This window comes from Protopterus annectens, chromosome 9.part0, assembly GCF_019279795.1.
Source record: "Protopterus annectens isolate FY-2018-M chromosome 9.part0, PAN1.0, whole genome shotgun sequence".
Lineage (NCBI taxonomy): Eukaryota > Metazoa > Chordata > Ceratodontiformes > Protopteridae > Protopterus > Protopterus annectens.
Window position 1 is genome coordinate 383,612,826 of NC_056743.1, and position 24,946 is coordinate 383,637,771.

At 42.7% G+C, this 24,946-nt stretch overlaps 1 protein-coding gene across 3 annotated transcripts in view; it reads right to left on the reverse strand.

Moving 5' to 3' along the window:
• SORBS3 (sorbin and SH3 domain containing 3) overlaps nucleotides 1–24,946 on the reverse strand; it is a 1,673,489-nt gene that overhangs the window by 316,408 nt on the left and 1,332,135 nt on the right. For all 3 annotated transcript variants that reach the window (XM_044082929.1, XM_044082928.1, XM_044082927.1), the window contains one exon: nucleotides 18,161–18,207. In XM_044082929.1, coding sequence (XP_043938864.1) covers nucleotides 18,161–18,207 — 47 coding nt within the window. The remainder of the gene's footprint in view (nucleotides 1–18,160; nucleotides 18,208–24,946) is intronic.

Below are 24,946 nucleotides of genomic sequence, written 5' to 3' on the forward strand. Positions count from 1 at the left end.
GACCATCCGGAACTTTTGCTTGGTTACTGACAGGTTCAGCAGGGAAAGATCTAAGATCGGTCTTAAGACCCCGTTTTCTTTGGCACTAAAAAGAACCTGGAGTAAAACCCTGACCCGGTTTGATCTGGGGGGACGCACTGGATAGCTCTTTTTTCTAGCAGCTGTCCGATTTCGATAGCTGCTGCCTCCCTTTGGTCGGGTGGAACATCTGGGAGGCTGCGAGATCTGGGAACTCTGAAAAGGGGAATTGTATAACCTCTGGATATCACGCGAAGCACCCAACGGTCTGTTGTGATGGACTCCCAAGAAGTTAAGTGCCTCGAAAAACGCCCCCCGACTGCCTCCAGAGACGGACAGTCGGGCAACCCTTCAGGGCTGCTGCGTGGGTCTATCAGAGAAAGGATCTCTGGACCCAAAGTTGCTAGGAGCCCCCCTGCCTCTAGGACAGCGACCTCCCCATCCTCCTCTGCCACGGAAGGACTGGTTATCCGGAGCAGGTTGGGACTACTGCGACTTCCGGAACCACATCATCTTCTGTCCCTTTTGGTTCTTCGAGAAGGACCTCTGGGGAGCTGAGAAGCGGACTCCGACGGCAGACAGCATCTTCCCGTCCTTCTCGCTCTGGACTAATGTTTCGCGAACAGTTTTGCCAAACAAGGCAGAACCATCGAAGGGGGCATTCGCGAAAGTCGCCTTGAAGGGCTCTGTGAAATCACAGTGGCGGAGCCAGGCCTGCCGCCTCATGACTAGGCCTGCTCCGCTGGCTCTAGCGGCTCCCTCGGTAGCGTGAGAAAGCAGCCGCATAGATGTATTAGAAACTGCTCTAAGAGTGGCCATTCGGGTGGAGTATACCTGCTTATCCTCACCCGACATGGACTCTGGGGGAGATGCAGCGTATTCTTTAATCAGATCCCGCTGCATCCTGATGACGTGTGCCATGTAGTTCAGCGCTCTCAAAGAGAAGGTTGCTGAACTGAAAACTCGCTTCCCAATGCGATCCATCGAGCGGGACTCCTTGCCCGGAGGATGCATAGAGGGACTCTCCTGGGCCAATTCCCTCTTAGTGGCTGCAGCCAACATCATGGCATCTACTGGGGGGGCCTTTGCTCCAGTGAGTGCGGTCCGCCGGAGGGGAAAGGATACGGTCATGACGCTTGGGAACAGGCTCAACGGTGTCCGGATCCTTCCACGCTCTGATGGATATAAGGTCCACCAGAGGATCGGCAGGAGGGGACACCCAAGAGGTAGAAGGGCCCGCCTCGAATGCCTCCAAGAACACAGACTCGTCTGAGGAGGCCTTGGGAGCAGACCACCCCCCCCGATCCTCAACATTTCCATAATGTCTCCAAATGAGACGTCCTCAGGGGGTGATCTTGGGGAGCCTTCCCCTTCATCCAGGTCTGTGTCTTCGGTAACGGACTCGGGGGAGTCCATGTGCCTCCTTTTGCACTTACGCTTCCGAGGTACTTCTTCGGGGGGGCTGTCCGAGGAGTACTCTTCCGCAGCTGGATGTTCCAAGGGAACTACTTGGGACATCGAGGCGGGCTGTCCCTGGGACCGGCTGGTGGGGGCCTGGCCCAACTGCAAGGGAGCGCGGGATGGAGCCATGGCAGGGACCAGGGGTCCGGAAGTCCTCAACAGTGCCCTTTCCACTACGTCGAAGGCCGAGGGGGAGCCAGCTTCTCTAAACCCTGAGAGCCGACCCCCACTCGGATCCGACGCACGGATCGGAGCCGGAGCCGAGACCGTCGGATCCGAGAGACCGGTGTGCTCCGACCTAGATGGAGCTGAAGACACACCAGCTCCCTCGGATCCGAGGCTCGGTCCTCGGCTCCGAGAGGTCGGGTCCGAAGTACCCGAAGCACTCAAGGGATGCGACGGATCCGAGGTGCGCCGACCTATCGGATCCGACCCACCCCCGGATCCAACTCTGCCCGGCGCCGACAGCTCCGAACCCATGGTGTGGGTCGGAGAAGGAGCTAAAGGGGTGAAAAAAGGGGTCGAAGCCCCTCCCGGATGGGGGGGCGCTAGGAGCACTCCCATTTGCATTTGGGCCTGGATGAATTTCCTCATCATCCGGTCCATGTCTGCTTCACTCATGGAGAAGGTGGATCTGGTCGAGGCCACCGAAGCGGATCTAGAGAGCCGCCTTGGGGACCTCGTTGAAGGGCTAGCCTCCTCCTCCTCGGGCCCAGGAGAGAACCGAGGGGAGTGAAGCCGAGGAGGAGGGAAGCTAGAAGGCACAGGAGAGGCCCGCTTGGATGGAGGAGCCGAACTAGAAGTTTCAGCTCTCCGTTTGTGGTGCCTCTCCCTGTGCCTCTCCTCCTTTTCTCGCTCCCTAGAAGACTCTCTCTCCTCCAGCATTTTTGAGGGAGGTTGAGTCCCAGCCGGTGGAGGAGAGCCCACAGCAACTGTTTGCTGTGTAGAAGGGGCAGAAGCCGAAGAGGTATCTGGAGGGAGAAGTCCCGCCAGAACCAGCTTCGACCTCCGCTCCCTCAAAGCTCGGGGGTTGAACCCTGCACAAATGGTACAACCAGATGACAGGTGTTCAACCCCCAAGCATTTAACGCACCGAGTGTGGCCATCCGCTGGGGACAGCTTATGGCCACACTCGGTACATTTAGAGAATACTGCCTTATGGGCTTCAGACATGTTAAGCCCTAACAGGCCTAAAAACACACACACACACAAACTACGCAAAACCCGAGAAAAAAATTAAAAAGATAGAGAGAGGAAAGCCTAACACAAACACTTCTAACTAATTAAATTAAAAAAGTTAAAGTTTTTCAAAATTTTTCTGTCAGAAAACTTATCTGCACTAGGAGCTCAAGGAATCCGTCGCAACTTGAAAGCGGCAAACGAAATCTGAGGTCAGTCAGGGATTGGCAAGGGGTTATGGGTAGAGGGAGGAGCTAGGAGCTCGGAGCCTAAGCTTTTGAAATGCCGGCTCGGATCCGAGGTCGGATCCGATACCCACAGGTTGCAGACAAATGAAGTCTGCCTACTTCAGATCCATATTTGAGATTATTTATTTCATTATTTTTTTTAATAAAATCTAAAAAATATTGTTGAAGCTTGGGCATTTTTCTTACACAAGTATGTACTGTCGACATGCTGTAGAGAAAAAGTAAATGGTACAAATGATACAAGCCTTATTACAGGTGGAGAAGTACTTATTCAACTGTGACAGAAAGCGGATCATTTCCCCAGTGCTCTGTCTTATGGCACAGGAACTGAGCTTTCACACAGAATGCTCGAGTCTAAAAAGTTACTTCTTGGTTTGCTATCTTAACACATATGTCTTCTGATCAAAAGTATGCACAACAAGACAACGAAGGTTCAGCAGTAATTTGGAATCCACAGATTTCATAATTATTTAAAAACTTCCCTAGAAGAGCAGACAACATTGCCAAACCTCTTACCGTTACCTTCAGTTTATCACTTACTACAAAAGTAGTGCTAGCAATGCTAAAACATATCGTCATTATCGTACATCCACAGGTACAGCCCCCTAAAATAAAAATAAATAAAAATATAGACCAGTCTCCAACCTCTGCCCACTAATCAAAATCTTTGAGAAAATTCTATACAAATGCCTAATTATTCAATAACTACAGCCCCCTCTCAGAGAAACTGGACAGATTCAGAAATACATTTAGCGCCATTACAGCCATTCTCTCTCCAACAGATGCACAGTGTTAACAATGGCCTCATTACAGCTGGTATATTTGTTGACAGGACCAGGGCATTTAATATGACTCATAGGAAGTTGCTAGGCTATTGGCCCTGAGGCTTTTATAACCCCAGCCAAGAGTTTAGCTTATGTTTAGACAAGTCAGCACCTAATGCCCCTGTCCAGCAAGGACACAGGTGGAATCCCAGGAATGTATTTTCTGTTTCCCATCCAGTTATCCAAGTTTTGCTTAAAAAGGGGTAAAGAGGTACTCTGCTTGACATGGAGAGGGAGTCTATTCCACAGATTGAGTATCTGGGACACAAATCTCTCCCGCCAACAAGTCTATTGATGTCACAGACTAGGATGAGGCCACCTGTGCGTGTTACTCGAGTGAAGCTTGATTTGCGGAAATGTAGCAGCCCCCATCAAGGTGGGGTCCGAGATCACCTTGTATGCCAGAAAACACCTCTGAGGAGTTTGTATGAAACTGAGTACAGGGATAGGGCTTTTAGCCTATCTGTCTATGGGAGATTTTTGAGGCCCTGGATTCTCCTGGTGAGGAGCCTCTGTGGTCTCTCCAGCTGCTGCATGTGCTTTGCGAGGTACATGCTGAATGGGACATTGTACTCAATAACGGGCCTTATAATGGAAGAATATAGGATGTTATGACCTTTTTCTGCCAAATCATACATGCAGACAACAGTACAAAAATACATACCGGATCGGTCGAGGCCTGGGTTAACAACGACCGCCACCAGTACTGTTGGCCAACAGGGTGCTGGCAGAAATTGGGCTACTGTTGGCCGAAGGAAGAGAAGAGGGAGAAAGCATGCCCAAAGGCAGGTATAGGCTAGGACTGTGATAGTGAGGGTCGGAACTTTGAATGTTGGCAGTATGACTGCTATAAGGAGATAGCTAGCTGATATGACGGACCGAAGAAAGGTTGGTATATTGTGTGTGCAAGAGACCAGATGGAAGGGGAGCAAGGCTCTGAGGTGGTTTCAAATTGTTTTATCATAGTGTGGATGGGAGGAGAAATGGCGTAGGCATTATCCTGAAGGAACAGTATGCTAAGAGTGTTTTGGAGGTGAAAAGAGTGTCGGATAGAGTGATGTTTAAGAAGCTGGAAATTGATGATGTAATGATGAATGTTGTTAGTGCATATGCTCCACAAGTTGGGTGTGCGATGGATGAGAAAGAAAATTTTTGGAGCGAGTTGGATGAAGTGGTGATGACTGTACCCAAGGGTGAGAGACTGGTGATTGGAGAGGATTACAATGGGCATGTTGGTGAAGGGAACAGAGGGGATGAGGAAGAGATGGGTAGGTATGGTGTTAAGCAAAGGAATGCAGAAGGTCAGATGGTAGTGGATTTTGCGAAAAGGATGGACATGGCTGTGATGAATACGTATTTTAACAAGAGGGGGGAGCATAGGGTGACATACAAGAGTGAAGGAAGATGCACACAGGTGGATTATATTTATGTCGGAGGGCCAGTCTGAAGGAGATTGGAGACTGTAAAGTGGTGGCAGGGGAAAGTGTAGTTAGGCAGCATAGGATGGTGGTTTGCAGGATGACATTGGTGATCAAGAAGAGGAGGATGAGTGTGAGGGCAGCACCAAGGATCAAATGGCGGAAATTGAAAAAAGGTAACTGTGAGGTGATGTTCAGGGAAGAGTTAAGACAGGCACAGGGTGGCAGTGAAGAGTTAATGAACAGCTGGGTAACTACAGCAGAGCTAGTAAGAGAGATGGCTAGAAAGGTGCTTGGTGTGACATCTGGAAAGAGGAAGGAGGACAAGGAGACCTGGTGGTAGAATGAAGTAGTACAGGAGAGTATACAGAGAAAAAGGTTGCCGAAGAAGAAGTGGGATTGTCAAAGAGATGAAGAAAGTAGACAAGAGTATAAGGAGATGAGGTGCATGGCAAAGAGAGAGGTGGCGAAGGATAAGATGTATGAAGAGTTGTTTAAAAGGTTGGACACTAAGGTGGGAGAAAAGGACCTGTACCGATTGGCTAGACAGAGGGACCGAGCTAGTAAAGATGAGCAGCAGGTAAGGGTGATAAAGGATAATGAGGGAAACATACAAGCGAGGAGAGTGTGTTGAGCAGATGGAAAGAGTACTTTGAGGGGTTGATGAATGAAGAGAATGAGAGGGAGAGAAGGTTGGATGATGTGCGGATAGTGAATCATGAAGCCCAGTGGATTAGCAAAGAGGATGTAAGGTTAGCTATGAAGAGGATGAAGAACGGAAAGGCTGTTTGTCCAGATGACATACCTGTGGAAGCATGGAGGTGTTTAGGTGAAATGGCAGTGGAGTTTTTAACTAGATTGTTTAATGAAATCTTGGAAAGTGAGAGGATGCCTGAGGAATGGAGAAAAAGTGTATTGGTACTGATTTTTAAGAATAAGGGTGATGTGCAGAGCTGTAGTAACTACAGAGGGATTAAACTAATCAGTCACAGCATGAAGTTATGGGAAAGAGTAGTGGAAGCTAGGTTAAGAAGGGAGGTGATGATTAGTGATCAGCAGTATGGTTTCATGCCAGGAAAGAGCACTACAGATGCGATGTTTGCTCAGAGTATTGATGGAGAAGTACAGAGAAGGTCAGAAGGAGTTGCATTGTGTCTTTGTGGATTTAGAGAAAGCATATGACAGGGTGCCTATAGAGGACTTGTGGTATTGTATGAGGAAGCCGGGAATGTCAGAGAAGTATGTAAGAGTGGTACAGGATATGTACGAGGGCAGTGTGAGAGCAGTGAGGTCTGCGGTGGGAGTGACGGACGCGTTTAAGATGGAATTACATCAAGGATCAGCTCTGAGCCCTTTCTTATTTGCAATGGTGATGGACAGGTTGACAGATGAGATCAGACAGGAGTCCCCGTGGACTGTGATGGTTGTAGATGACATTGTGATCTGTAGTGAGAGTAGGGAACAGGTGGAGGAGACCCTGGCGAGGTGGAGATATGCTCTAGAGGGAAGAGGAATTAAGGTCAGCAGGACTAAGACAGAATAAATGTGTGCGAATGAGAGGGAGGATAGAGGAATGGTGAGGATGCAGGGAGTAGAGGTGGTGAAGGTGGATGAGTTTAAGTACTTGGGATCAACAGTTCAGAGTAATGGTGAGTGTGGAAGAGAGGTGAAGAGAGTACAGGCAGGATGGAGTGGGTGGAGATGAGTGTCAGGAGTGATTTGTGACAGATGAGTACCAGTAAGAGTGAAAGGGAAGGTCTACAAGAAGGTAGTAAGACCAGCTATGTTATATGGGCTGGAGACAGTGGTATTGACAAAAAGGCACGAGTCAGAGCTTGACGTGGCAGAGTTGAAGATGTTAAGATTTGCACTGGGTGTGACGAGGATGGACAGGATTAGGAATAAGTATATTAGAGGGTCAGCCCAGGTTGGAAGGTTTGGAGACAAAGCCAGAGAGGCAAGATTACGCTGGTTTGGACATGTGCTGAGGAGGGATGCAGAGTACATTGGGAAAAAGATGCTAAGGATGAAGCTGCCAGGTAACAGGAAAAGAGGGAGGCCTAAGATAAGGTTTATGGATGTGATGAGAAAGGACATGCAGGTGGTTGGTGTGACACAACAAGATGCAGAAGACAGGAAGAAATAGAAACAGTAGATCTGCTGTTGCGACCCCTAACGGGAGCAGCCGAAAGAAGAAGAAGACAGGATGTTATGACCTCCTTGTCCCTGAATGAGATACCCTTACTTATGAGGTGGGCCATTGTTAAAAGCTTTCCATACAACAGAAGCAACATGGTGGTCAAAAGTCAGGTTGCTATTAATCTGGGTGCTCAAATCCCTCATGACTGATTGCATGCTTAGGACATTGTTATTAATGGGATAATTTGTGGGGACATCACTCTCCCCAAGGGGGATGATAATGCATTTTTTGGTATTTAGCTTGAGGCCATATTTCTGGTACCAGTATTTGTTTGGGTGAGCCCCTCTTGGAGTATGTCCACATCATTAGGGGAATTGATGATAGTGCCCAGCTTGTAGTCATCTGCAAAATTGGTCAGCCATAGCCCACTTGTTTTGGCCTGCACCTCAGAAAACTATATCCCAAATAAGAGAGGCCTCAATCCCGAACCCTGGGGTATGCTACTCATTATGGGTCTACTTGCTTGAGGTGGCTTCCCCTATTTTGACTAGGTGGTTTCCATCAGTGAGCCAGTTAGCTACCCATCTGGCAACATACGGATTGATGCCTAGTTGACAGAGTTGATCTACTATGCCCAAGTGGGAAATAATGTTGAAGGTTTGGCCAGGTCAAGATAGGCGGTGTGCAGTCCTTCCCCTCTTCCATGGCTTTGGTGACTGTCTCAAAGAAGTTGACCAAATTTAACAGACATGACCTCCCTTTGATGAAGCCAAACTGTGTGGGATCAAGTGTTTGGAGGTTGCCAATGCCCTTGTTAATGAGGTCCATGATAATCCATTCCATGGCCTTGCAGATCAGACTAGTTAGGCTGATGGGTCTATAATTTCTCGGATTGGTGGATACTCTACCTTTGTGCAAAGGGATGACAGTGGCTGTCCTCTACTCATCTGGGACAAAGCCAGTACTCAGGCTTTGGTTGAATAGGGTGCCTAATGGTGCTGCAAGTTCTTGCCTGTGTTCATGCAAGATGCAGCCTGGGATATTATTGGGTCCCATGGAGGCTGTATTTTTTGCCTTTGAGAGAGCAGCGATGACCTGTTCCCTAGATATAAGGGGAAGGGAGGAGGTACTGGGAATGTCCTGATTTACTGATGGGGGACAGAGGGGTAAAGGTTTTGCTGAATCTGTCAACCAGCAAGTTTGCTATATCTACGGCATTTATATATGTGGTGTCCATGAACACCAGTTCTGAACAGATCTGGGTGCTTCCTTTGAGATTGCGGACATATGTGAAGAAGGCCTTATGACTGTCTCTAGTAGATGTGACCAATTTGGACTCAAAGTTTCCTTTGGAGGATTTCACTAGTGCTCTTATTTGCTTGTTCAGGCTAAGGAAATATTGTTTTCAATTGGGCATCTGCTCCTTCTTGGTCCTGGACAGCAATTTTTTTTCCTTTTGTTATAGAGTTTATTGCAGATGTCCACCGGACAGGTTTACTCTTCCTTGGGGAGGATGATTTAGTCCTGTCGTATATTCCTGATTCCATGCATCTATATAAATGCTCATATAGTGTTTTGGTACAGTTTTGTATACTGGTGCCAGTTCCTAGAGAAGGGGAGGAGGCTGTGAAGCTGACCATCCCTCCAGTGGCTATAATCAGCTTTGGAGAAGATTTTTGTTTGACCTAGCTAGAGGGGGTTGGGGGAGATGGTGACTTTGAAAGTGACTGCTTTATGGTTGGATGATACTGCAGTGGTTACTCATGTTGGTTAATATCAAGTCCAAGATATCACCTCTTGTGGGGGTATTGACTAGCTGTTACAAAGCATTTGCACTGACAAACATCGAGGAATCTCTGAGCATTTGTGTTCTGGCATGAGTTGTTCTTTCAGTCTATGTTTGGGTAGGTAAAGCCACCAGGGATCAGGGTAAGGGGTTGAATATTGATAGATTTGAAGAAGTCCAGACAGGTGGAGTGGGCATCTTGAGTCAGATTTAGGGGCTGGTAGCTAGCTATGATTTGTATAGGGGTCTTTGTCAATGGTTAACTGCACCTGGAGTGTCTCCTTTGCATCATACTGTTTGACCAGCCTGGAGGTGTGTACGTCTTTAAGGCTGGGGTGCTCTCCACAGCTTTGAACCAGGTTTCTGTGACTGCGCAGATATCAGCCTTTTCCAGGGTTAAGAATGCTTGCAATGAGTGCAGTTTCATGTTTAGACTCTGAGCATTTAGCAGCACGGCCTATGCATTTTATTTTTATTTTATTTGCATTTTGCCATCTCCAAACAACAAAAATTTAACTTTGGATCCAACAACATAAAAATGGTTCCAAATCTGGACAACAGAACTTTAAATATTTTCTAAGAAGCAGCCTGCATCAAATGAGACACTTACTCCAGATATCCCTCATGGATAAGTTTTAGGCCCCTCCTATCCTCACTATTTAACAATCTCACACACAACTTTCCTTCACTTAATTTTACATACGACTCCTGGAATCTCAAGGCTTCCATTGCCCTAGAAAAGCAACTCCAACAATCCTTTTCTTGCTTCTGCACCTGGGCAGAGATACTGACCTCATTAACCACAAAAAGACCAACTTTAGGCTCTTTTCTACCCCTCACAAAATGCAGCAGCTGCCTCATTGCACAATAACTGATAACAGTAACAGTATTTTTCAGTGTTTCAAAATACAAATGCTTACTCTTAACTTTCCATCATCTTCAGCATTCATACTGATAACATAGTTAAACTACTGACAACAGCTAAAACTATGCTAGACTACTGCACCTTTTCTCTCCTGATGCTTATATTTCCCTTTATAAAAATGTTCTAACATAACTGGAATATGGACTACCATTAATAGTATTTCATTCCAAATACAATAACCACAGACTTCATGCAGCTAAAATAAAATTTGCAGATTCACATTTCTTGCCTATCCTCACACCCACCACTGCAGCCTACTTAAGAAAATCAATTGACTATCTTTTGTTGAAAGATCTACCTACCTATTATGGATACTAACATATAAAGTTTCAAATTAATGCTACTGGCCTTCCTGATGGTGAATGCATTGAGCAATCAGTCATACTCCATAAGAAACAGTCAAGAAAATGTTCTTTCAATGAATAGACCTCCTTTCAAAACAGTTATAGTTCTCCTTTTCCAAAATGGGTCCTGCCCGATGGAACAATTTTCCGGCAGAGACAAAAGTCCAAGATGCTCTTCAGGGATTCAAGTCAGCTCTGGTAGAACATCAAGTCAGCTCTGGTAGAACATCAACAAAGTGAGATAGCTTAGTAAGTACTTCAGGGACAATGGTTAATAAGGTATCTAGTCTACGGTCATGAAAACGCGTACAACACCCTGACATGTGAGCAATACGTTTAACCAATAGCTACTCTGTAGTGGAATCAATGTTTTAAACTAATGTATATACTGTATATAGTGGTGCAAATGTAGCAATGGTGCAACCGATATTTTGGTTCTAAACAATAACCTAAGATAATGCAAACATTGTTTCTCATAGCTACACAGTTAAATTATCTACATATGTAAGAAAGTGACCGTGCCAATTTCACACTTGTAGACAAACTTGGTCAGCCACAGCCCACTGACATTATAGTAGTATGAATAGGCAGGGTCCCAATGAAGAGTCCACTGGTACACCACTTGTGACAGACTTCTGATGACAGTATGCCACCAAATGTCACCACACACATTTGTTTCTGGCTATTTTATTATCCATTTATTTACATAGAGTAGTTCAGTTTAGTGAGTTTATTTACAATATAACACTTTGGGCGGCCATGGTGGTGCAGCTGTTAGCATTGTCACCTCACAGCAAGAGGTTCTCCGGTTCAATCCTCAGCTGGGGTGCCTTCTGTGTGGAGTCTGCATGTCTTCCCTGTGGTCGCATGGGTTTCCTCTGGGTACTCCAGTTTCCTCCCACATCCCAGAGACATACTGTAGGTGGATTGGACACTCTACATTAGCCCTAGGTGTGAGTGTATGTGCCTTCTGTGGAAGGTTGAGCGCCGGGCTGGCAACTCGATACCGTACAACTCCACTGCCAATCATGAGCGAACAGGTGATCCGCTGTGGCAGCCCCTAACCGGGAAAAGCTGAAAGAAGAAAATGATTTACAATAACACACGTTAGGATAATGCTCAGTTTGGTGGACTTATTTACGATATCACACTTTGGGATAATGCTCAGTTTGCAGAACTTATTTACAACAGCAGTGTTTTGAGATAATGTTCATTTGGTGAGCTTATTTCCAGTAGCAGAGTTTGGGATAATGTTCAGTTTGGTTAACCTATTGGCATTAGCAGAGTTCACGATAACATTCAGCTTGATGACATTATTTACAAGTAGCAGAGTTTGGGATAATGTTCAGTTTGGTTAACCTATTGGCATTAGCAGAGTTCACGATAACATTCAGCTTGATGACATTATTTACAAGTAGCAGAGTTTGGGATAATGTTCAGTTTGGTTAACCTATTGGCATTAGCAGAGTTCAGGATAACATTCAGCTTGATGACATTATTTACAAGTAGCAGAGTTTGGGATAATGTTCAGTTTGGTTAACCTATTGGCATTAGCAGAGTTCACGATAACATTCAGCTTGATGACATTATTTACAAGTAGCAGAGTTTGGGATAATGTTCAGTTTGGTTAACCTATTGGCATTAGCAGAGTTCAGGATAACATTCAGCTTGATGACATTATTTACAAGTAGCAGAGTTTGGGATAATGTTCAGTTTGGTTAACCTATTGGCATTAGCAGAGTTCAGGATAACATTCAGCTTGATGACATTATTTACAAGTAGCAGAGTTTGGGATAATGTTCAGTTTGGTTAACCTATTGGCATTAGCAGAGTTCATGATAACATTCAGCTTGATGACATTATTTACAAGTAGCAGAGTTTGGGATAATGTTCAGTTTGGTTAACCTATTGGCATTAGCAGAGTTCAGGATAACATTCAGCTTGATGACATTATTTCCAGTAGCAGAGTTTGGGATAATGTTCAGTTTGGTTAACCTATTGGCATTAGCAGAGTTCACGATAACATTCAGCTTGATGACATTATTTACAAGTAGCAGAGTTTGGGATAATGTTCAGTTTGGTTAACCTATTGGCATTAGCAGAGTTCAGGATAACATTCAGCTTGATGACATTATTTACAAGTAGCAGAGTTTGGGATAATGTTCAGTTTGGTTAACCTATTGGCATTAGCAGAGTTCAGGATAACATTCAGCTTGATGACATTATTTACAAGTAGCAGAGTTTGGGATAATGTTCAGTTTGGTTAACCTATTGGCATTAGCAGAGTTCACATTAACATTCAGCTTGATGACATTATTTCCAGTAGCAGAGTTTGGGATAATGTTCAGTTTGGTTAACCTATTGGCATTAGCAGAGTTCAGGCTAACATTCAGCTTGATGACATTATTTACAAGTAGCAGAGTTTGGGATAATGTTCAGTTTGGTTAACCTATTGGCATTAGCAGAGTTCACGATAACATTCAGCTTGATGACATTATTTACAAGTAGCAGAGTTTGGGATAATGTTCAGTTTGGTTAACCTATTGGCATTAGCAGAGTTCAGGATAACATTCAGCTTGATGACATTATTTCCAGTAGCAGAGTTTGGGATAATGTTCAATTTGGTTAACCTATTGGCATTAGCAGAGTTCACGATAACATTCAGCTTGATGACATTATTTACAAGTAGCAGAGTTTGGGATAATGTTCAGTTTGGTTAACCTATTGGCATTAGCAGAGTTCAGGATAACATTCAGCTTGATGACATTATTTACAAGTAGCAGAGTTTGGGATAATGTTCAGTTTGGTTAACCTCTTTGCATTAGCAGAGTTCACGATAACATTCAGCTTGATGACATTATTTACAAGTAGCAGAGTTTCGGATAATGTTCAGTTTTGGTGAACTTATTTATAACAGCAGAGTTTGGGATAATATTCAGTTTGGTGAACTTATTTACAGCATCAGAGTTCACGAAGATGTTCAGTTTGGTAAACTTATTTATAATACCAGACTTCATGATAACTTTCAGTTTGGTGAGTTTACTTATAATGTAACAGTTTGGGATACGGTTTAGTCAGAGTTTGGGGTAAGGTTGAAGGTTTCTACCAGATCACGGCAGGCACTGTACACAGACTTTTCATTATCCAATGCTCCAGTCACTCTCTGAGAGTTATTCATCAAGTTCAGCAGTCAACATCTATCCTTCACAAAGCCAAACTATTTGGGGGTCAAGGGACTGTTCATGAGTTCCACTGGAACTTGCTTCAATATCTTGCAGGTAATGTTGTCAGTGTTACTGGGTTTGTCATTATAATGGTCAGTGGTGGGATCCCACTTGTACTGGGGCACAACTATGGCTGTTCTACAGACTTCAAACATTTACCCAATGCAGAAGATAAAGTTGATAAGGGGATATCTTAGGCACACTAACTGGGAGACAGATGGGTAATATTGGCAGGCACCATGCAGCTAGCAGTTTTTGTTTTAGGCATTACCTTTAAGCCCTGTTTTGGGGTCATTTTAATATTTGATGATATATGTAGGACAGATTAGCTTATATGCTTTTGTGTAGGAATTCAGGCGGGAATAAAGTCAGAGGTATGTGCCACTTCCTAGGAACTGCACCCGCAAGGGGAGGAGGACTTCTGAACTTCATAATGTCATCTGACATTGTGATATTAAAGTATATTAATTATACTTTGTTATTTTACATTATGTTAGGCTACATTATGTCTTGTTACTTCAAGTTCTATTGAATTCTGTTCTGGTTACCAAACAATTATCTGGAATCTTTTCCTTGATCTGGACTTGTTTTTACCGATTCATAGATTGTTACTAGGCCAACGACCCAGGAGGCCTTTCTAAGCCAAGTCAAGTTTTCCTGAAAGAATAGTGGTGTCATGTATTATAAGCTACCTCTGTGGACAAGGATGCCAGGCCCAGTGCCCTTAAGGGACACGGGTGCCAGGCCCAGTGCCCTTAAGGGACACGGGTGCCAGGCCCAGTGCCCTTAAGGGACACGGGTGCCAGGCCCAGTGCCCTTAAGGGACACGGGTGCCAGGCCCAGTGCCCTTAAGGGACACGGGTGCCAGGCCCAGTGCCCTTAAGGGACACGGGTGCCAGGCCTAGTGCCCTTAAGGGACACGGGTGCCAGGCCCAGTGTAAATTTCATACACTATCCACTGATCTAGGTTGCGCTTAAATTGGATAATACATGAACTCAGCTTCACATTAATGAGAAGCCTGTTCCATAGGAGGGGCAGTTTCTGGGATATATAGCTGTCTGTCTAGCATGCTCTGTTTAAGTCACAGGCAAAATTCAGGTCCCTAGACCTTGTATTTCTGGTTCTCTTTGACTTACAAATATGTAGGAGATTCATAAGTATGGGGTTTGCAGATGCCTTATAAGCCAGGCAGAGATTACCCCTCAGCAATTTGTAGGAGACAGAGTAAAGGGAAAGGTAGATGCTTTGATGAAGCAGGTTTATTACTCCTTGTATTCTTTTTGTAAGGAACCTTTGAGGTCACTCTAGTTGCTGCATATACCTGGTCAGGTACATACCAAAGGGAACACTGTATGGTCTGAAAAGGATAAATAACAGTGGAATAATGACCTCTTTGGACCTCAATGTCATACCCTTACTTATAAGTTGTGCAACATAAAAGGATTTCCTCACCACTGTGGCCATATGGTGGTCGAAGGAAAGGCTAATGTCCACATGCGTACTCAGATCCCTGACCACTGTGTCAGCTCTTAGGGGCATATTATCAACATGGTAATTAGCCAGGATGGTTGACTTCCCAAAGGGTACAATTATGTATTTCTTAGCACTGAGTTTAAGACCATGGCTGTAGTAACATTTGTTAGTCAGAGACCGACCTTCTTGAAGAATGCTAGTGTCTGCAATAGAGTCGATGATAAACCGCAGCTTGCAATCATCTGCAAACTTAGTCAGCCATAAACCTTCAGCATTTGTTTCCATTTCAGAGAAGTAGGTGTCAAAAAGGAGAGGTCCCAATACAGAGCCTTGGGGGTCTCTGCTAGTTGCTTGCCACTTGGTTGAGGTGGCCTCACTTATTTTGACCTTCTGGGTCCTATGAGTGAGCCAGTTTGCTATCCAGTGAGTGATAATAGGGTTACACCTAAATTAGTGAAAATTAAAGATTAAACTTAAAATTAAAAAAAATAAATTAGTATGGTAGAACAGACTTAATATTTTTGTACTTCTATTTATGTCTCTTACAGGTTCATAGGTGTGTACTAGGCTAATGGCCCTGGAGCCTTTACAAGCCTAGCCCATAGGGTTACCCTGGCATTACCATGACAATGTATGCAATACAATTCCCAGTTTTGTATTTGTCAACAGAAATTAAACAATTTGCAAGTACATAAAAGCCTTCACTAAAATGTAAATTATCTGTTTACGAATTGTGAATTGTGTCTTATTTATGTGTTTCAGTCATAAATCAACAATTATAATGTGCAGCTTGTGTCACTCACCATCCTTACTGATTACATCTACTAGTGTTTGCTTTACTCTAGTTTTTTCCTTTTTCTCATTTCTATTTGTATCACTCTTTTTCCTTGTTTTTTCTTCTATGCAATTTTCATTACTGTTTTTACTTTTCTACCTTGTCTCTTATTTCTATGTTATACTATTTATTTATGAAATTTGTTGATATTATATCACTGGTTACCACGTAACCTGTTTTTCTTAAATGTTGTTGTTTACATTTCTTATTATATGTAACTTGGGGTTTTTCCCCCCAGGCCTCCGCTGAGTCAGACAATCCCAGTAAAATAAAATAAATAAATGATCAGCAGAGCAACAATATACAATAATGGAAGAGACAGCAAAAAATACATTTTACACTCCATTTTCTAAGGTTTCTTCAGCAGAACCTCTGCAGAGACATGAATCTGACTAAGGAACAGTTATTACTGCTATACACTCTTATTGCAACTTTTAACAAAATTCATCAGTTGTCTTGTTTACAATGTAATTTAAAGTCATTAAAAAGGATATGGTTCAACATTCTGGAGCAGTCTTTGAAGTCAAAAAGGCTTTCATTTTTTAACAAATGTTTCCAATTTCAATAACTTTATAAAGGAACTAAATTCAAAGACAGACATATGAAAATGTAGTGAAAAATTCAGAAGCTGCAGGCCTTCAATATCTGCTAACTAAATTAAATTAACTAACTAATTTATTAAACTAAATTAACTAGCTAGTAAATGCTCTACTAACACATACAAAAGTACTGATGTTGCAGTTATCATGCATGTCCAATAATTGCAGCTAACACTCTCCTGCCCCTAACTTTTGTCCCTCTTCCATATACACTACGTATTTTAACATAAGTATTACTCTATAATATATCACACACTCCCTCCAACAAAGCATTCATGGGCCCTACCACTTACTCTTTGAACAAATTCTTCCTGCTTGCCTTAAACATTGCCCATCCACTTTCCACTCATGGCTCCATCACCTGTGGAAATCAACAAATGTCATGCCTATCAATAACTGCTGAGAGACCACAGCACACCTTCCCACCCCTACTTTCTTCCTGTATGTATCTTTCCCAAGTCCAGAGACCATTCCTAACTTCCAGTCACTCCCCACCATTTTGCTATCAGTCTTTATTCTTCTTCTTTTGGCTTTTCCTGGTTAGGGGTCGCCACAGCAGATCACCTGTATCAGTCTTCATAATTTCTCAAAGTCTAATGTACCTTTCTAGATGACACAGTACTATGCATGTGAAGTTATCAGCATTCCTTACAAGCAGAAGGACCCCAGCTTCCCTTGACTTGCAACAAGTAAAGCAACCCGGTATCTGACTGGATCGGGTTGTTAACTTCTTACTTTAATCCAACTGAATCCACCTCTACCAGATGATGACTCTAGATCCTCTCTAGGGCAACAAACTGCCCACAAGTATGTACACATGTTATTTGTTTGTTCTCTCACTCTCCCTGGTTGTATAACATTGTCATCTTCACATTAAACAAGAAGTTTTGTTGCCCTTTTTTGTGGCAATCATCATCAGTGGTGGTGTCACTAGAAAAGTTTATCAAATTTACAATCTCTTCTATGTCAGAGAAAAATATGGATATAAATTGCATAGGACTCGCCCATATGTTTTAATCATGGTCCTTGCTTCAAAATGATTTTCATTCCCAAATGATCACCCTGGCACTCAGCCATTTCCCTCTGTATTTCACCATTCTAGCTTTGACTGACATATTTTAGTTAAACTGTGTTTTATTCATAGTTCTGAAGTTTTTGCAGAACACCTATATTGCCATACTGTGTCCTCCCAGATTTCTTTAAATACAGAGGCAGCAAGCTTAATCAAACTGCTTTGTAACATTTGTAGTACTAATATGTATCCGTTGAAATGTTTTAGCACCAAAACAAGTCCAGACAAAATCATGGTTGCAAATAAAATGAAGCAAACACTTTGGTCTGCAATCATTCTTTTTAACAGAATGTTAAAGGGCTGCAGCGAAGAGTGTCCATCATGAAATCTAATTAAAACACAGCAGACATATCTTTAAAGGCCTGAAGGACATGCTGGTGAATGAGGTATGAGCTATCATCATTGAGGAATGCTTCTCTTATAACACTTTTAGTTCTTTTTATTTTTCTTACAACATTCCTGTTGTACATTCATTTAAAAATTTATCTGGTAGGGGTCTCTCTGATAAGTTAACAGGGACTGCAGCCTCTTAAGGAGGGGTTCTCCATAAAATGAACAGTGACATTCCTTAGGCATGCTTCTGATAAGTGGAATACATCAAAACAATACTCACTTTGAATTTTGAGCCTGAAAGTCATATTTCACTCGAGCAGCTATCATCTGCAAGACAAAAACTGCACATTAGTTGTACAGAGAGCACAGCTAAATGAAACAGAAATTCTTACATGCACACAATCAAACTACATCCAAGCAAACAAAGACATTTCCAGCAGAAATAAACTTTACAAAATAAAACTACAGTTCTTTTTCTCCTGCACACAATTTGAGGTATGATTCTCTCCAGTCAAGCTGACCATCTGGTGACTCTCTCCACTTACAAGCCCACATCATACCATACTTGGTCAATGTAGAATTAGGGTCAGGGGAGCTGAGATGGCAGTCATCACATGGAGTACCTGGGGAATATTTTACTTCAGCTACTTCAAGTCATTTCTTCAGGTGTGTACAGACTAAGACCAGAATATCTGTAAGCACACACCGCTGAATGCGCAATCTAACATGATTAATGCTACATATTTCATCTCCAACCTGCAGTTCCCCATCCACTTCCCTCAGGATAGTTTCAGCAACAAATCCTAGGCAAAAATCCAAGACAAGGGATCAGACCACTGTCTGCTTTGTGTTCTTACCTGCAAGTCCTAAAGCAATAAAGCTAGTATCAGAATATAGCTTGCTAATGGTATAAGTACATACATCATCCCATGCCACAGTGTGGTCTTGGCATACATACAGAATAATAAAACAAATACATTTGGCATGGTTTGCTAGTTGCCAGAATGTCACAGAGTGACTTGGCTTTAGTTAGACCCTGACAGAGGCAATGCTGTGGTCCTCTCTGGTGTCATCCTCTTTGTGATGAGCTTTGGTGCCACTAGATTCTAGATATAATTAGCTAGGATAACATACTATCAAACTTGGGAGAGGGGTGTTATTTTCCACTAATGCTGTTGTCATGACATGAGGCCATTAGTAACAAGAGCAAAAAGTAATGTGGACGGGACCAAACACAACTGAGATTTATGATCATGGTGAGTGGTAGACAGAGGCACAGACTTGAATCACTACAGAACTTGATGAAAGTGATCAAAGATCCAATTTACCAGTACTGGCTGCATGTAGAGTGAATATGAGGAAGGAAGAACTGATACCGGTACAGACTGCATGTACAGTGAATACGAGGAAGGAAAAACTGGTACCAGTACAGACTGCATGTAGAGTGAAAATGAGGAAGGAAGAACTGGTACCGGTACAGACTGCATGTAGAGTGAATACGAGGAAGGAAGAACTGGTACCGGTAAAGAATGCATTAAAAATGAATACAAGGAAGGAAGAACTGGTACAGACTGCATGACAGTGAATATAAGGAAAGGAAGAACTGGTACCCATACAGACTGCATGTACAGTGAATATAAAGAAGGAAGAACTGGGCCTGTACAGACTGCGTGTAGAGTGAACATGAAGAAGGAAGAACTGGCACCGGTGCAGACTGCATGTAGAGTGAATATGAGGAAGGAAGAACTGGTACCGGTACAGACTGCATGTACAGTGAATACAAGGCTGGAAGAACTGGTACCAGTACAGAATGCATGTACAGTGAAAATAAGGAAAGGAAGAACTGGTACCAGTACAGACTGCATGTACAGTGAATAGAAGGAAGGAAGAACTGGTACCGGTACTGACTGCATATACAGTGAATACAAGGAAGGAAGAACTGGTATCTGTACAGACCTCATGTAGAGTGAACATGAGAAAGGAAGAACTGGTACAGGTACAGACTGCATGTAGAGTGAATATGAGGAAGGAAGAACTGGTACCAGTACAGACAGCATGTAGAGTGAATATGAGGAAGGAAGAACTGGTACTGGTACAGACTGCATGTAGAGTGAATATGAGGAAGGAAGAACTGGTACCGGTGCATGTACAGTGAATATGAGGAAGGAAGAACTGTGCCACAGAGGCTGTTTTCAGCTATTTCTGCAGATATGAGAATTGCAATTTTAGGAGAAAGATACCTGCCACAGACTGATAGGAATGTGCCAGCAGTAGGTGGGTAGGACATTCCCTGGCAGAAAATTATGTTAGAACTGGGGCTTATTTCTCTCCATTAAAACATTTCTCCTCACTTATGCCAGGGAGGTACTTAATTTTGGAATTTGCGATATGATTGAGGGGGTCTACTTTTTATTATCGAAATGTCACTTACCCAAAAATCACATCCACTAGACAACTTCACCAAAACCTTTATTTTAATGACAACCCAAATCATCAGACTTTTAATCCAGGAAACTTACCACGTGGCCACCACACAAAAAAAAAAAAAAAGATAACGGAAGCAAAGCAAACCCACCCAAGTGCGGGGCTATGCCCCCCACACCCCCAACTAAATATACCACCACTGAGATTGCACAGTAATGAGGAAAAGGGCAAAGTTCAACATGGTGGCCAAGTTGTCAGTTTCCAGGAATAAAATTCTGGTGATCCAGGTTTTCAGTAAAATAACGTTTTTGGCAAAGTTGTCTCATGTATGTGACGTTCGGGTAAGTGAAATTTCGATAACAGGTAGACCAGACTTAGGTAGGGGAACATTAGGAGAACTACATCTCAGGGTCCTTTTTGTCATGGCATACATTCATTTGTAAAGCAAGTCAGGGTACTTGGTATCTTTTCCTGTGTACTTTTATCACCCTATGAAATGACTACTACTCCACGAGCCTCAGACAGTTTACTATCAGTGACACATGGCCAATGACTTGGGCAAAAGGTGACCAGAGAAGGCTACCCAAGCAGGCATGAAGACTGCTTGTGCAGTGGTAGTACACAAGCCATCCGCCTTCTTGTATTTAACATCCATTCCAGACCACCTGGATTAGAAGTCTAAGGGACTTGCAAGGGGCATGCATTATCACCTTGAATGAGTTCTAACATAGCTCACTTATGGTCATCATTCTATAAGGCAATCATGTGGACCTCACCTCCTTTAATGCTTAATTCTATATTCAATTCCTCAGTAAGGGTTAATCTAGATGAAGTAGAAAGTGACATATGTAAACAGTTCAAGAGAAAATTGAGAGGGGTCAATCTTTACTAAGAACATCAAAGACTGAAACAATGTCAGCTACCTAAACAGGCCCAATTTTTGTTACCTTTCTTCACAGATATAGTACATGTTTGTGTTTCTAGTAGTAAAAAGTGGATTCGATGTGAGCGAGTACAATACAAAGCTTCACAAAAGCAAAGCAGAGTATAGTTTTGTAAGCGTACTCGCCACAGATATGCCTAACAGACTAGCAAGATCTCTGCTACAGGCAATTCATAAAATGAATGGAATTAAGCTGGAAGCAGATGCAAGGGGACCTGGGCAGATCTTACAAGTGGACATCACTACTGGGGAAAGGAAGCATGGCTATTACTTCACATCAAGGCCATCACAGCAACAGGCTCTGCTGTAAACAGACTAGAACTCATCCCAGCCTTTCTTTTTTTGGTGTTGATACCTGTTCAGTCAAATTATCTTCACAACAAATGCTCTTGTTTTATGTCTAAGGGCCAATGTGAAGCTGGACTGCATTGAGACAGAAGGAAAACTAAACTCAATACTGTTTAGTAAAAGTCATGTATAGCCAGGTCCACCCAAAAACAGGACTATGACCACTAGTAACTATCATAACCACTCCAGCCGGAATGAAGTATTAAGTCCACACATCCACCTTTAAATGCATCAAAGAGAGAATGCAGCATGGCTAACCTAAATGCTTCAACTCTTTGGCAAAATACAAACTATTTGTGTATCTTTCAGGAGGACCCTTCCCTTAAGGGGTACCAGAAGACAATGGTGAGCCCCTCCTATGGGAGAGATCCTGCTATGTTAGCATCTAAGGTTACAATGAGTACCCCGACGCAACTGTACTATGATCATCATAAGGGTCATTCCTGCAGGGGCATTACAGAATGAATGAGAAGGTACCAAACTGCAGACCAGCTAACTTCAGATAAAGGGGGAAGAGACTGTAATGGACAGTCCTGCCTTACTCCTAGACTCAGCAACCAGTCTGCAGTGTCTGAAGGGCATGTGGACAGCTGAACAGGGAGTAGCCTCAGCAATTCTCTGGGGTACAAACATTCTTAAAGAACATGACACTGGCTGCAATTAATCTAGTCAAGGGGGACTTTAAGCACCCATTCTACATCTTACGATAGGGTCAGTACCAAGGCTGCACCCTAAAGAGCTCAAAGAAGCTTATGTGCCGTAATCCCATTTTAAAATTTATACAAGCAGTCCTGAAGAACACAAGTACTGATGTATCTTAATCAAGCCTATACTCAAAAGGAAAACAGCAACTGCAAAGAAAGAAAAAGACTTACTGCGTATTTGTATTATTAAATGTTATCAATGAAAGTTTATAAATTGTACAACTAGGTCACAATCTCTTTTCTAAGAGATTAAGACTGAAGAACTATGGCTAGTCCTACAACAGAAATGTTAAAATGCAGGGTCTGATTACTTAGTCTTAAAGGAAGGAAAGTGACAGATTAATGCGTGAGCAACTGTATGTGAAATGGTGGCCTGTGAGCAGCGGCATCTAAACACTCATCTGTTGCAAAGCAGAGGTCACACACACCTTGTAATTAAAAGACATTTATGCGAAGCTGTATTAAAGGCATTAGAAGTAATATTAACTGTGTTGCAGGCAATCTAAAAATATAACTGCTTCTTTGACACTGGTATTCTGTAAGATAGAAACCTAGCTTTCACTCTAGCTGGTGTTCAGTACGTTTAGTTCTTTCCAGGTATATTTGAGGAAAGGAGATTTTTATTAAGGGATAAAGTTATTTCCCGTTTTGTACTTTTGATGAGGAGTGACTTTAGGAAGGGATTATCTTGTATGAACGTCAGCTCTTGGTCTAACTACAGAACTTGTTACTTCTTTCCATGTCTGCTTATCTAACTGCAGCTCATTGCATTCATGTTTTCATTCACCTTCTATTTCTCTAGGCACTTGACAAAAAGTGTGTTCTGCATGGAGGTATCCCACACCAATACCCGATCATCTGGGTTCAACTCTCTAAGCTAGGCATTCTTACAGTAGACATTGCATCTGCTTCTCTAGCATGGGCACAACCGACTTGTCTATCCTGTAAACAACTAATACAGGAATAATACACAATACATTATATATATATATATATACATTTACAAATCAAAAGAATCAGTGTACTTGCCTGAAAAGACAAAAGAAAGTCTTCACAAGTGAAGAAACATGAACTTAAGAGGTAGATGGTTAAAAAGCAAAAGCTCCAAAAAATTCTAACATTGCAGTGAGTCTGGTGAAGCAATCCTTGGAGTAATTTTCTTTCCACCAAACGTCTATGCTTTGTTCAAGAAAGTAAACTTACATAGCTAGCAAAATGTGTTAACAACTCAGAACAAAATTAATCAAGAGTGAAGCAACAAGATGAGCCTTTAATCTTGTGGGTAAAGATTTCTGTAGTTTTAAAACAAGTTTATTATAAGTATTTATAATGCAATGTGAAGAAATAAACATCTTTTTTATCTGTAAGGTAAAGAGGGACCTCTCAGGCAGGGTGAGGAAGCCTGTAGGAAAAAATAAAGGCTAATCCCCTGTATTTTGCCTTTGTTGATTATCAGGTGGGTATAGATTTCACACTGACAACAGTAATACCTTCCAATCCTAGTGGAAACTCAGTGACAGAATGGAAAGCTAACCGTAAAGGTTTGTCTAGTTACTATCAAAGGCTGGCATTAGGGTGAGCAGCAGTCTGCCCCCCACCTTCTGGAGAGGGAAGAAATGATCCATACTTCTCCAGGCACTGAAGTATATAGAGCTTATCTTGGGTTAAACATGTTGTACTGGCTCAAGACCCCTGTGTATTGTTAAATCGCTTTATCTGAAAACTAGTTTATCTGTGGAGCTTTGACACAGAGGAGAGATACCAGTAGTTTTGTCCTTCTCAAAAGTAAATTAAGATTTCTTTGATCAAATGGGAGGTGAAAAATGGTTGGGGATATGTAGGGTTTATAACCAAAGGGATATCGTGTTCTCAGTCACTTCCTTCCTCAAATCATTTTGTTTTGAATACAGTTTCCCATCCTTCTGAAAGAGCTCCACAGATAAATCACTTTATCTACAAACTAATTTAGCATTATACCTTGCCACTGAGATTTAACACTTGTTTCTCAGAGATGTTTCTCAGAGAGGAGGTCTGCACACTTCAAAGTCTGGAGAGCTCTGCACCAAGTTTCCCATCTCCTGAAGGAAAGAGAGGCTATTCTTTAGTCTTCTGCCAGCCTTTAACAGTGGCTAGACAAACTTTTAATCTCATACAACATTCCACTTTCTTTTTTTCTTTTTCTTTACTGGGAAGTAAGGTTTCTTTTTTTTTTTTTTTACTGGGAAGTAAGGTTTTACCTAAAAGTTGAAGGAGACATTGAGTGATGAGAGTCACATTTGCTAGTGTTGTGAATGGAGATATTTAGGTTTATTGTACTTGCTCACTTGCCCTCCTGTCTGTCTGTCCCAGACACAGACTTGATTAGAAAGGACTCTCATTGCTTGAAATGTAAGGCATAGGTCACCTCTCAAGACAGATGTAAGACTGAGAAAAGGGATCATTCTTATAGCCTGTCTGCATAATTCACACATGACCTTTTTACCCATTAACAGTTTCAGACTTATCTTGGCATCATGGGAAAACAACATAACCTCAAGTTCATAACATAACTAGGTTTTAGAAAGGTATTTTACAATTGGCTGAAAATCATGAGAGTAAATTTTTTTCTTGCCCAGAAGACCGCAGGGGTAATAATTTGACTAGCTGG